General features: G+C 40.3%; 1 protein-coding gene and 1 long non-coding RNA gene across 2 annotated transcripts in view; both read left to right on the top strand.

The window, feature by feature from the left end:
* Nucleotides 1-14,583, top strand: part of ADGRA3 (adhesion G protein-coupled receptor A3) — a 43,842-nt gene that overhangs the window by 10,682 nt on the left and 18,577 nt on the right. The window contains exons 2-8 of the mRNA XM_053402382.1: nt 417-488; nt 5,865-5,936; nt 6,637-6,708; nt 7,783-7,854; nt 8,396-8,556; nt 9,031-9,244; nt 9,503-9,667. Of these exons, the coding sequence (XP_053258357.1) occupies nt 417-488; nt 5,865-5,936; nt 6,637-6,708; nt 7,783-7,854; nt 8,396-8,556; nt 9,031-9,244; nt 9,503-9,667 (828 nt within the window). The remainder of the gene's footprint in view (nt 1-416; nt 489-5,864; nt 5,937-6,636; nt 6,709-7,782; nt 7,855-8,395; nt 8,557-9,030; nt 9,245-9,502; nt 9,668-14,583) is intronic.
* LOC128420668 (uncharacterized) lies at nt 9,674-14,381 on the top strand. The gene is made up of 2 exons (XR_008332079.1): nt 9,674-9,882; nt 10,124-14,381. It is a non-coding gene; the product is annotated as an uncharacterized LOC128420668 (long non-coding RNA).

The raw sequence follows: 14,583 nt of genomic DNA, 5'->3' as shown, positions 1-14,583 counted from the left end.
AATGCATGCATATCTAATATAACAGACTAGGGTGTGCATGAGTTTTTGCAGCTTAGCTTCAGGACCAATAACTTAGGGGACCAATTCTGTAAAGCAGAACTTTCCAAACTGTGTGTCATAACAAAATAGTGTCACTGCAGTGTATAGGTGTGTCACGCATACACTCCCCGCACTCCTCTTGGGGCTGGGAAGGCGTTAGTTTAACCTCTGGTTTGCTAGTAAAACTGAATTACTGTGTTGCGAAATGATGCATGTCTAAAAAGTGTGTCACCCAATATGAAAAGTTTGGAAAGCTCTGCTGTAAAGCATCATTTTAAGCAGCATAAGATGGAAAACCACAAACATTTAATCTAATGCTACTGCAATTGTTTGAAAAGGGAAATATTGTAATGTTTTTACATTATTTTGTTTTGTAGAATTCTGAGCAACAACAAGATAACAGAATTGAAGAATGGTTCCTTTGCTGGATTAAGCCTTCTTGAAAGATTGTAAGTCCTGCCCCCCCTTTTATGTTTTAAGTATTATAATGCAGAAGGAGATGTAATGGAGGCGAGGGAGAATTCACCTCTCTAACTATATTTGAGGTTTTTTAAGACTACAACAACAACATTAAGATACTCTAGAAGTTAATATACTTGGATGAATAGTTTTCCTAGTGTATGTATAATAAATACAAAACTAATTGCTTCAAATGTAATAAGAAATAAGGAAGATATTTCCATATTACTTTAGCATATTATTCTATCAATGCTTACTTATAAATAAGTTGCCATGATGATGATGATGCCACCCATCTGACTGCGTTGCCTCCGCGACTCTGGGCTGCTCCTAACAAAAATAGTTCAAACACAGTACAACATCACACATTAAAATTACTTTCTCTCGTGGAAATAAACTTATGACTACAATTCCAGTCATGTTTGCTGTAAAGCTCTTAGGTGCAATATAAATAATAGCAAGGATTTAAAGATTTAAAGATCTTTCATTAGGTGCATCCAAGGGCCTAGGTACACCCAGCTAAATTTTTGTTTTTTGAATGGCAGTGCCGCATGGCAAATCACAGCCTACTTACAAAATTCCCTAGAGTTTCAAAAGAAGTGTGCAGTGCAATGCAGTGAGGGATAGCCTTTTTATTATTATTTATTTAGAAACAAATATTTAAACTTTTCTTAGGCAAACTGTGCTGTTGATGATGATGCCTTCACTACAATAGTAATGTATATATATATATTTCCATAATCACATTTTGAGTGTGTTAACTTTTTGAGAGATGGGAACAGTTTTTCTTGCAGTGCAAAAAAATCTAGAATTCTCTTTTACTGCGTTTAATTAAGGTTGTAACTTAAAAACTTTAAATATTCCAGCAATATTTCTAAATGGTAAAGAACTACTCTAAATTATTACTTTTCTTTTCTTTTGGGGGAGGAGTGGGGGAAAGCATTCGCAGCATAAAGGAAGAATTTGTCTAAAGTGATTGAGGACTGAGTGAGCATTGAGAAAACAGGTTGCAGACAGATAGGATTGTTTTAATGTTCACTCCCTCCTAACGCCTTTTAGCAGTACAGAAATGCTGGTTTTGTGCAGTGAGGCTGCAAGTGGAATTCTAACTTTGGATTCACACTGCACCTAAAAGTCATATTTGCTGCAAGTTTGTAAACCATCATCCCCACAGCAAAGCAAAAGTAAATGGGCATTATTGAGCTGGGATTGGCAATGCAAAGAGATCATAAATACATTTACTCAAAAGTAAGTCCTATTCTGAATTATACCCTTTGGTTAGCAATGTCTTCTTGTTTAATGTTGTTTAAAATGGCTCCTGATCTTCTGCAGCATTGCTGAAATTGCTTTTTAATCACTTCCTAAAACAATTTTCGATTTAGGATGCTCCTATTTAAAGCTTTATTCAGTACACATTTACTTGGAAGCAAATCCCACTGGATTCATTGAGGCTTACTCCCAAGCTGCAGTTGAGGGGCGAGGCAACCTGCTGTTGCTTTCCTGAAGCCAAAGTTAAGTCAGGTGTGCAGATGGAGAAATGGTCTATCATCGCACAGGACGTTTAAGTACTTAATTAGCTATTGCACAGAATGAGAGTTTGTATGCACCTCCATGTGCTCTCTTCAAGATCCCGCCTCCATGTTCCTTGAGCTTCTTATACACACAAAAAAGCCCTACTTCTTTCTATTCATTAGAACACAGAAAGCCCTGTAGTCTCTTTATGCAGTTCAACAGGAGCTTGAAAGGTATTTGAGGAAAGGATTTAACATTTCCTTCATTTTGTGTTCATCCCAAATACCACATTTTCCTTAGAACCAGAATGTAATGTAGAACATAAATAAATATGCTGTCGTTTTGTGGCTCAAACATGATGAGCGTAATCAAACACAGAGCTATGCACTTAAGTCCCTTCTAATCATTGAGCTTAGGCATGCCTAATGTTGTGTTGAATTGCAGCCAATGGGTATAAATGTGGCATTTTACAAACTTTGGCAGTTCCAATGATCTCTTTAGTAGGAGCTTATAACCATATATCCAGGAGCTTTCATTAATTGATTGTCTGAACACATGTTGCTTCGCTTAGCAGTCACTTCCCACTTGAACAAGCTACTATCTATTTTAGGAACTGCAGCAGTTGCTGAGAGAGACTGTAAACCTGCAAAGTGCATCTTTGTAGCATGTCAACAGATGTTTTTGATGCAGAATACAGTACTAACCTTAAAATGTGTTATTTGCTATGGTGCTTGGGAATTTGTATGTTGTTCCAGGCTTTATTATCTGTGGCCCAGGTCAGCATCTAGATTCACTTTTCAGAAAGCGCTGTCCTAAGGGCTTCACAGAGCCCTTTTGACTCTTAGTTGGCAAGTTTGCGGTCAAACAGCATCCCCAAAAAGGCTGTATTTGGGTAGCCCTGCCAGTTATTCATCCCAGTCTACTTTAATTCTTCCTGAAGTCCCAGTTGAGTTTTTATTGAAGAGTGTTTGCTGTTGTCATGCTTTACCATCATTTCCCCAAAGCTTCTGTTTACTATTTTGCTTTCTCTGATAAACTTTACTCAATATTTTGTCTTGGAGGTGAAACCACAGTATAATGATAAAGATCACTATCAGAAGATCATCGTCATCATCATTTTTTATTAAATTTGAATACTGCCCTTCATCCAAAGATCCCAGGGTGGTTCACAACAGAAAAATATAAAATAAGAATACAAAATACACAATTAAGCAAACACAAACAAATAACCTCCTTCCCACAAACACATTTAAAAAGCCATGGAATATTAATCAGCCAAACGTCTGTCCGAAGAGAAACCTTTTTGCCTGGAGCCTAAAGATACGTAACCAGCCTCCCTGGCATTCCACAAGTGGGGAGCCACCATAGAACAAGGCCCATTCTTGTGCTGCCACCCTCCAGACCTCTTGTGGAGGAGGCGCACACAAAGAAGAGCCTCAGATGATGATTGCAGGGTCCTGGTAGGTTCATATGGGGAGAATTGGTCCTTGAAGTATTGTGGTCCTGAACCATTTAACACTTCATAGGTCAGCACCAGCACTTTGAATTGGGCCTGGAAACTAATTGGCGGTCAGTGCAGTTGGGCCAGGATTGGTGTAATATGCTCAAACCATCTTGCCCCAGTGAGCAAGCTGATCACCAAATTCTGCACCAGCTGAAGTTTCCAAACTGTCTTCTGAGGCAGCCCTATGTATAATGTGTTCCAGTAATCTAACCTACAGATTAGATTACCTATGTGGAACAAAGGTGCATGAATAAAGTTTGCTGGTGTCATAAAGGAACCCTCACCCCAGCCCTAAAGCATTTGTCCAATATCTTACATAGAATTATTAATCTGACAGTTATAACTTCGTTATTGTTGTGCAGTTTGGCATCAGTGAGCAGCACTGAGATTTGGGGAGAAAGTGAATACCTTGTGTTGTTTAGTGATGAGTTAGATGACCAAGTAATGAAAACCCAGTGTTCATCTCTTGAATAAGATTTCTGGAGTAATCAGACATAATATACCGTATTTTTCGCACTATAGGACGCACTTTTCCCCCTCCAAAAATGAAGGGGAAATGTGTGTGCGTCCTATGGTGCGAATGCAGGCTTTCGCTGAAGCCTGGAGAGCAAGAGGGGTCGGTGCACACCGACCCCTCTCGCTCTCCAGGCTTCAGGAGAGCCCCACCGCCAGGCCCACAAGCTCGGGGGACAGCGGGAGAGGCGCAGCACACCCTTCCCGCTGTCCCCCGACTTGGCTAGAAGGCTGGCGGGGGGGAGAAGCCTGCTCCTCCCCGTCGCCAGCCCTGCAAACTCGGGAGACAGCGGGAGAGGCGCAGCGCGCCCTTCCCACTGTCCCCCGACTTGGCTAGAAGGCTGCCGGGGGGGAGAAGCCGGCTCCTCCCCATCGCCAGCCCCGCAAACTCGGGGGACAGCGGGAGAGGCGCAGCGCGCCCTTCCCGCTGTCCCCCGACTTGGCTAGAAGGCTGGTGACGGGGAGAAGCCTGCTCCTCCCCGTCGCCAGTCCCCGCAAACTCGGGAGACAGCGGGAGAGGCGCAGCGCGCCCTTCCCGCTGTCCCCCGACTTGGCTAGAAGGCTGGCGGGGGGGGGAGAAGCCTGCTCCTCCCCGTCGCCAGCCCCGCAAACTCGGGGGACAGCGGGAGAGGCGCAGCGCGCCATCCCGCTGTCTCCCGACTTGGCTAGAAGGCTGGCGGGGGGGAGAAACCTGCTCCTCCCCGTCGCCAGCCCCGCAAACTCGGGGGACAGCGGGAGAGGCGCAGCGCGCTATCCCGCTGTCTCCCGACATGGTTTGGAGGCTGGCGGAGGGCTTCCTCCTCCCCCAGCCCCGCAAGCTCCCAGAGCGATGCCAAAGCTGCGCGCAGCTTCGGTATGGCTCTGGGTCCCGTTCTGGGGGAGGGGGAAGCTCGGGCTTCCCCCGCCCCAGCCCCGCGCCTGGCGGGGGGGGAATAATTTTTTCCCCTTTATTCCCCCCCCCCCCCCAATCTAGGTGCGTCCTATGGACCGGTGCGTCCTATAGTGCGAAAAATACGGTACTTTTTATTCTGTGTATATTATTGATCTCAAGGTAAGAGCAAAAAAAGAATTCCGGTTTTCATTTGTTTTATTTATCATTACTTCATTGTTACTTTTTAATTTACTGTGTTATTGAGAGTGAGTTTTTGTTTCAAATCAGATGTAAACTCTTTGGGCACAATTTTTCTCAACATGGGTGTAAGAATCCCAGTAGGGAAGAACAGATTTGCTTTCCCACTCTTGCCTTTGTACCTGCACAAGTGTGGATGCACACCAGGGATTTATGGGAGGTAATGGGATGTTGACAGTCTCTCTCTCTCTCTCTCTCTCTCTCTCTCTCTCTCTCACGAACCTGTCCAAGCTTTAGTCGAGGAAGCCTGGTGTAAAACTGCATGTGTTCCAAATATGTGCTGTTGGGAGGAGATGGCAAGGCTTTGTTAAGCCTTTTGGAGACCCTTTGTATGCAGGCATTTTGCTCACATGGGGAAAGATTAAATCCTTTGGCTTTTTTTTAAAAAAAGTGTTTTCTGCTTCTAACTCAGCTCAGGTTCAGGTTCTTTAACACTGAGTCAGGATAATGGAAGAAATGTCCCCATAAAAAATAGTGATTAAGGCTGGTATCAACATTTGTAACTTAGGCTGAAAATCAGTGGAAGGATTTCATGCTAACCTATTTCTCTGAGGAAAATATTTAAATCAAGAAGTGGGTATTTAATTCCCCCCCCCCCACCTATGCTATATTATAAAGTGGTTATCCACCTTGTAAATTTAGTCATACTACTACTTTTCTATCGTAATCCACACACTTTAGAAATTTTCTTTTTCTTTTTTTAAACAGGGACCTTAAGAACAATCTCATTAGCACTATAGATCCAGGAGCTTTTGTAGGACTTTCATCTCTAAAAAGACTGTAAGTATTTACATTTGTTAACCTGGAATTAAATGGAATGTCAGAAAGTAGCAATTTAAATGTAGTCTGAACTAAAGCTTTTCTGATCTTTTAAAAAAGCCCTTAAGCCATAGGCACAAGACCTCTTACTTTACAATGTTATATTACTGTTCTTTAAATCTATACTGTTCACTGCTCTAGAGTACTGTATGCAGTTCTTGTTGCCCCATCTTTTTGAAAAAAAGTTGATCTGGAGAAGGTATAGAAATCACAAGGTGCTTGGGCATTTTATTTTATTTTTTAAAAAGAAAACAATGCAGTGCTCTTCTCTCCCTCCATTATTATATTCAGAAAAATTGTGTGTTTTAAGACATACACACTTACCTAGGAACTGGCCTGAGTGAACTCAGTGGGACTTCTGAGTAGATATTAGTCTTCCCTGCAAATCTGACATGCTGAATGACCAGCACTTTTTTATCTCTGTCGTTTTAGCTAGGATTCAAATGGACACCCCTAAATTTGGTGCCTTACAGATCAGTCCAACTATGTCTATGCAGAAGTAGCTCATATTGAATTCCAAGGGGCTTGCTTGATCACAGTCTAAATTCTGGTTTCGATTGCTGATTTTTTTGAGTGAATTAAAATTACTTGAATTAAATTTTGAGTTACATGTTACATGGTAAAATGAAATATTTTGGGGGTCTTTTTTCGTTTTGAACAGAGACCTAACAAACAACCAAATAGGATGCCTGAATGCAGATATATTTAAAGAACTGGCAAATCTCGTTCGGTTGTAAGTATCATTCTGTTAAATATTATTTTTAGCAATAATTTGAATTAAGCTTTTAGTAAACTGTATTGCTAGCTAAATTGGTAGTCTATTGTTCATATAAGGATTGCAAAATCCTTATCTGGAATTCTGTTTTACAAACCATGTATTCCTAACTCAAAATGTATACATGGTTTGTAAAACAGACTTATATTCCACATTATTCACCTAAAGATTCAACTTCCGCTGCTGCGATTGTTTTGCCAATTACACTGTAATACTTTTCCTCTGTGGTGGCCTGGCTAGACAGAGAACTAGACATGGGTGAGATACATGCATACCAGTACTTGCTTAAGGGGCAGCCCCCACCAGAATGACGGTTTGTGTAATGAGTTACAATTGGAATTGAGAATAATCTACGTTTTTGATCCAGAATAGTCCAGAATAGCACAAGACTTTCTCTGAAGCTGACCGAACACTTTCTGTGTACTAATAGCAATCTCAGTCTTCCAAGTGCTGATCCAAAAAAGCACCATAAGAGGAAGATGTCAGGTGGCTTGGGAATGCCAAGGTTTGCAGAAATACAAAATACCTTTAGGTAAAATATGCTGGGGGGGGTATATAAAAATATAAAAAAATAATAAGGAGCCCAGTAGCACCTTAGAGACCAACTAAGTTTGTTATTGGTATAAGCTTTCGTGTGCATCAGATACACTGAAGAATATTATACACACACACACACACACACACACACGCACGCACACACACGCGCACGCGCGCGCGCGCGCACACACACACACACACACGAATAATATTTTTTATATATTTTTATATATTTTATATATTTCGACTGTGTCAGACCAACACAGCTACCTACCTGAATCTATACTGGGGGGAGGGAGAGATAAATTCCCAAAAGTAAGGATTGAGTTTGGTCTGTGGGCATGGAATGCTCACAGTTGGAGAGGTGGAATGGAAAACTGGGGGGAGGGGGAGGGGGGAAGAATTAAACCCTGAATAACAACACCCTACACTGCAACAAGTTTGTTGTCAGTTCCACTTGTACGTATCTAATGTCACTGTTTTAAACTTTCCTAGAAACCTTTCAGGAAACCTGTTTTCATCACTTGCGCAAGGAACATTTGATCATCTTACATCACTGAAATCTCTGTAAGTGTGAATCTGGGTGAGGTTTTTTTGGTGTAATTTTGAAAGCTAAAAGATATTGGTGTTAAAATTAAGTACAGAACATAACCAAATTAGATTTCATTTTATTTTACTGAAAAGCCAGTTTTGCCTCGGGCATTATGATTTTTTTGTTGCTGTTTCTTCAAACTACAAGTGTTGTACTGAGCAAGTATGAACATAGGAATATTAACAGCACCTCCCAGGTGTCCTGTGGCATATAAGAATTCCTTCCAGATAACTTAAGTATGAAAGGATAACCAAGTGTAAAAGTTTAGGCAAATGGAAGAGTTGTTGGCTGTTCTTTAGGCCACTGTAATGTTACAAGTGACTTAAGAAGGTATGCATGGACAAATGATCTACTGAATTTATATGGCCTAGTTGAGTATTTTCAGTAATGCAGAGTTGGGCTGTTGATTGATTACAAATATTTGGAAATAGCTCAGTTATATACACCAAATTTATACCGGTTTCAGTGGGATTTTGCCTCTTTAAAAAACAAAAATCTGTCTTTTGTTTCTTCCAGTGAATTTCAGACTGATTATCTACTTTGTGACTGTAATATTTTGTGGATGCAGCAGTGGTTGCAAGAACGAAATATAACTGTTCGTGAGACCAGGTGTGCTTACCCCAAGTCACTGCAGGCTCAACCAGTTTTGAGTGTTAAGCAAAGTCTTCTAACTTGTGGTAAGAACATTATAACAAAGCAATGCTGACTCTTAATAACTATTCCCAAAGTGCACCTTTCCCTTCTTCTCACTCAGTTTGGTACTTTTGCACTAACACCAGGGCCTAAGTGTTCTTTTTTTTAAAAAGAAAAAAATAAGTTTAGCCCATTTACCATTTACGCTGTCTTTGTGGACAGCGATAGAAGGCCCCAGGAACAATAAACATAATACATGAAGTTGAGCTTTAGACAATCAGTGTGTTATTCTTGTATTTAAATGAATATTTCCAATATAAGACCAGGTTTGCTGGTAGTTTGAGAATCTTTAACTTGCAGTAAGTGCAATCGTAATATTTTGTAATTATCGTTCCTTTTAGGCTGATGCTGCTTCTGGTTATATGACATGGCAATTCTCTAAAATAATTTTTTATTTTACATCCAGTAAATGCATTATATTGATCTAAAACATGGTGTTTTGTTTCAATGGAATACAGACCCCCCTCTGGAATTACCATCTTTCTACATGACTCCCTCTCATCGTCAGGTTGTATTTGAAGGAGACAGCCTGCCTTTCCAATGTATGGCTTCGTATATTGATCAGGACATGCAGGTTCTGTGGTACCAGGATGGGAAAATAGTTGAAACTGATGAATCCCAAGGCATTTTTGTTGAAAAAAACATGATCCATAACTGCTCACTCATTGCAAGGTGAGGATTTGGGCTGTATCTTCTAGAACAGGTGGTCAACTTGTGGCCCTTCAGATGTTACTGGGTTCCAACTCCCATCATCCCTGACCATTGGCTGTGTTTCCTGGGACTGATCAAAGTTTGAGTCAAATGACATCTGGTGGGCCTTATGTTTGCAAGCTCTATTCTAGTAGATATCTTTGGCAAAGCAGGCATTTATTCACCTTTTAAAAAAATTGTTTACTTGCTCTTGAATGCTGGTTTTGCCTTTTACCTTAGTGCTCTGACCATCTCAAACATTCAAGCTGGCTCTACTGGAAACTGGGGGTGTCATGTGCACACCAGGCGTGGGAATAATTCAAGGACTGTTGACATAGTGGTATTGAACAGCTCTGCGCAGTACTGCCCGCCGGAAAGAGTTGTCAACAACAAAGGCGACTTCAGGTTGGTGATGACAGCTTTGAAGGAGAATGTGTCTGCTGCTCTTACAGATTGCTTTTGAGTTCAAATGTTACCTGATTCTGTTCTCCTTTATGATAAAGGGTGAGTTATCATGACTCTCAGTTGCATTAGATAAGGAAATGAAGAGCCAGTGTCTTATTTATTGGGCCTCCTTGTTGGGAGAAAGCCATCACAACTCCTTCAGATTAAAAATATCGGTTAAAAGTACAGTGGCACCTCGGGTTAAGAACTTAATTTGTTCTGGAGGTCTGTTCTTAACCTGAAACTGTTCTTAACCTGAAGCACCACTTTAGGTAATAGGGCCTCCTGCTGCTGCGCCGCCGCTGCACGATTTCTGTTCTCATCCTGAAGCAAAGTTCTTAACCCGAGGTACTATTTCTGGGTTAGCGGAGTCTGTAACCTGAAGCATATGTAACCTGAAGCGTATGTAAACTGAAGTACCACTGTACAAAGCTGGTATTAATGTAGAATTAGTAGCCTTGACTTAACTTAAAAAAATAAAATAAAAAGTTGCTGAGGTGGACTGAAATATAAAACTTTATCTAGAAACACCACTTAGATTATTTAAGGGGTGGAAACCTCACAAGAAGAGGCCAACTCCAGCCCTCCCGGCCTCTGCGTGGCTCTTCAGATACTTCCTATGGCACATCCCTTACTTTATACCAGTGGCGGACCTTGGGATCTCAAATTTCAGCAGTGCCCCGTGCAACGACAAAATTTGGTGCCTCTTGTGCTCCATTCTAAATAATAGTTGCAGCGTCCCCTGCAAGGCCCCCAAGTCTCTGCGCCCAGTGTGACTGAACCAGTCACACATCCCTAAATCTGCCTCAATTCATACCCTCCTTATGTGCTTTTGCCTGGCTAGAATGTGATCACTCTTCCTGGTTGCCTTAATGGAAGATAGAGAGGCGTGTCCTGTACAAAGGTAAAATGTACATTTGCCTCTTCGCTCAGCTTTGCCCCTGGCCTTGCCCCTGGAAGGTTGCCCAGATGAGAATGTGGCCCCTTGACCGAAGAAGGTTCCCTGCTCTTGGTTTATTTGTTCAGTCATTTAAAACCAGTTTGCATATTACTGTGTTCAAGCAGTAAGTATAATAGATGTAACAACCACTATCTGCATCTAGGCGATGTTAATTACTGTCGGACATTGCACACACTCACCTTCATTTTGCACTTGTTTCTTTCTTCACCTTTTCCATTCTGACCTCTTTGCTGCTGGTTACACTAACAGCACATTGCCTCTGGAGGTGCCAGCCATAACAGTTAGAGTCTCTGTGTAAGGTAACGCCTTTTCTAACTTACGTCTGTTGCACTTTCTAGCAGTAGTGCGTACTGTGAAGTGAAGTGAGTCAGTGTAGAGGCCATTTGTCTTTTGATTTTTGTTAGCCTGTCCCTGTCATTCCCTCTCCCCGCCTACAATTCTGGATCACTTTGCATAGGATGATTTTGTATATGGATATCACTTCCATGTGGTGGAAACATACATATACTATGAACTGCAGGATATAAGACTGTACCACTTAAAAGGTTTTTGTCAAGCGGTATATAAACCTTGTCAAGTAAATGAATAAAATGCCTTGATGTCAAGTTAAGGCTTAATACCTTGCATGTATAGCCCACAAATAGTTTATTAGCTTGTTTGCTTGCTTATCCCTACGAAAATCATTTGTGAGACTTGGCTTGCCTGTCATATTAAAACATAGGTGACGTAAACTATGGTTTAAGCTGAATGAGTAGCATGCTGCTTAAATACTGTTGCTTCAATCTTTTCCCTTGCTCATACTGCACTGTGAAGGAAATGGTGGTTGTCTGTGAACCTGGGCTTGTGGTTTACTTCTTGAGGGAAACCAAGATTTGTTCTTGGCTTAGCACTCATGGTTTGTTTGAGGGAAACAAACCACAATTGTACGTTGTTCACAAACCAGGCTCTTACTTGTTTCTTTCCTAACTTAGTCCTCTCAAGGCTTTGGTGCTTATATCCTGGTCCATTTGACATACAAACTGGGATTGATTGTTCAAAAGAGGGAATGAAAGACCCCCTTTCCCCTGTTTTACTTTCAAGCATTTCTTGCTTGTCAGAGGTGACCAGGTGAGTTTACAGGGAGATATGCCCTTAGGAAATGGTGGCCTTTATATGCTCAAAATATATGTTAGGTTTGCATTGGTCACCTTTTCAATAAGACGTGGATCAAAAGTACTCTAATTCTGTGTACCTTAGGGAGATTGATGCTTTTGGTTCTCCAACCTTCAATTACTGCATCACAGATCTCTGTTGAAATTGAGAGGTGCTTTAAAAGCAATTTGTGATACAACATTTGGAGGAAGTGGCCTGTGTGTGTGGTATTTCAACAGTTCAAAGATGAAAGGTGTAAAATTTCATTAGCCATCTCCAGGCCCTTAAATGCCTCAAGTAGTTCTTTGGAGCCAAGCCATGTCTGCCCTTCTCCTGTTACTTTAGTCCTTTCCCTGGTGCAACCTTTTCCATTTATAGGAAATGCTGTGTTGAGTTGAGAAGATAAAAAATATAAGAAAGTTTCTGGCAGTGTTTATGAAAAAAATGCAGAGGAATTTAAATAACTTTTAAAATGCAATTGTGAATTGTTCGTTTTGGACTTAGAATTAGAGGTAAAAACAGATGGTAAAGCTTGTTTTTGAGCATTCTCTATTAAATTAACCTGTGCTTAGCAGTGATTGTTCAGTTTAATAGGATTTTGCCTCTCTGGAATTCATTGGAAGGAAACACAATTTCTGGAAACATTCATTTTATCAGGAGGTTCACTAGAGTTGGGTTTACTGCAAAAACCTTCTATCCGTGGTATAGAAAAAGCAGTAACAAAGAGCTATATTTCACCTTTTGAGGCCATACAGAAAGCAGGCTCTGACTTGTAAAGGAAATTATTCTGAGCAGATGGCTGTAAATGCACCTAGGAACATTTACCTTTATTGTTCTTGGTTTGGACGGCTACAGCATAGCTGGAAGTGTCTATTTTGATTCTGCTTAGAAGCTATTTCATACTGAAGTAGAAGAACTTAAATGCATCTCTTCTCCAGGGAGAAAATAGTATATTCAAGCAAAGAAAGAAGTACATATGTATTAGCTATACTTCATTCATTTTAGTTTGATTGTCCTTTTCAAATTGAAAAAAGACTAGCTCAGTATTTACGCAGCAATATGCTTTTCTACAACTGCATTTATTTTGTGCATCATGCACAAACAGAATCCTGTTAGTTCTCACCATGGCAAAATGTAAAATAGCAAACCAATTTTGAAAAACCATTCACGTTTATTTTAGCACATCTTTCAGGATTTTTCTGAAAATAGTTAAGAACATGGCAGCTCTGGTGAATCAAACCAAAGGTTCATCTAGTCTAGCATTCTGTTTTCAGCAATGGCCTGCTGAATATTTCTGGGATGCCTATAGAAAGGGCATGAAGGCAAGAGCTGTCTCCTGTTTGTTTTCCCCAAACTGTTTTGCAGTTCACAGGCTCTGAACATAAAAGTTCCATTTTTCTCTTAAGGCTAATAGCCACTGATCTGTTCTCTATGAATTTAACTGCTTCTTTTCTAAAACCCATCTTAGCCTTTGGCACTCATTCATTTGGCAGGAATGTGGGATAGGGTTTCCGCATGAGATGCCTTCTTGCCCTGGGAGATTTTTGTGGCCTCTCTAAGGCTTCTCTGCACAAAGCTGAAAACTTTGTTGTCCTGGCAAACCTCTGGCCTGTAGGTGTTTGGCATAGAACTGTTCCTTTGCTTGTTTTAGCTTAGCTCGAGTCTCTACTGCCATTTGTTTCTTTAATTTTGCTTACTGTTACGTGCTGTGTGTTTAATATTTTCACAAAAAATATTGATTGTGTGGTGTAAGCCATATTAAGTGCCTCAATTCAGGATACATATGTTTTAAATAACGTCCTTGTAGTAGTGAATTTCGCAAGTTTTGAATTTTCTGTTCTGAATTTACTACCCCTGAATTTCATTGAGTGTCCCCAAGTTCTATCATTATATGCAAGGAAGAAAATTTATATTATAATCTGCACCCTGTTCATAATTTTGGAAACCTCTCTTGTGTCTTTCCCTTAGTCCTTTGTCTACACCTGAAAAGCTCCAGATGCTTTTTATCTTTTCCTTGTAGAGAATAGAGAAAATATTCTACTGTTCCCTTGATCATTTTCGTTGCCCTCTTCAAATTTTTAAAGCTGTCAAAACTGATGCAATTTACAGTTTTGGAAAGGTTTCTAATAATGAGTCAACATTGTATGTAAAGGATTGTATTTGTGCTTGTCTAAAAATCCAATGAACACATGAAGTGTTTTCCATTGTTACTGTTTATCGTCATCAAAGATAAATGGCATCTGTTTTGAGGTCTTAAAATCTCCCCGAAAGACAGTTACGATTTATACGTAAGGAATAGTTATACTGCTAGTTTAACTCACAGGGAAACTCTCAATAAACCAAGTATCAGTAGTTGCAAGAACAGTGTTTCAAGAAAAAAAAAAGGCAGACCTATGTTAGTTCTTTAACTTTGTGGAAATAATAGGTTTCACTTTCTTACTCTACACATTTCTGTAGAGTATCTTGAAGAATATCATTGAATACTTTAGCTAAACTTGTATGTTAATACATAGAAACAATAATTTTCTCAACATGCTTAAATCCAAAAGGGGAAAATAAAAGCATTCCCCCCCACAAAAAAAAGATAAATTCTGGGATTTGAGAGGTTTCTGTGTATAACTTTTTTGGGGGTTGTGAACCGTCTGGTACATCAATATTATGTGAATTTGGTACAAACATGTGTAAATTAGATACTTTCCATAAGGGCCTAATTAATAATGTAGTTAATTGGTTGATCATTTTCATTGGTTTATCAGTCCTCTATAACAATCCCGTGCATGTTTAT

Source organism: Podarcis raffonei, chromosome 9 (genome assembly GCF_027172205.1).
Source record: "Podarcis raffonei isolate rPodRaf1 chromosome 9, rPodRaf1.pri, whole genome shotgun sequence".
Taxonomy (NCBI): Eukaryota; Metazoa; Chordata; class Lepidosauria; order Squamata; family Lacertidae; genus Podarcis; species Podarcis raffonei.
This window is presented reverse-complemented; position numbering and strand designations above follow the sequence as displayed.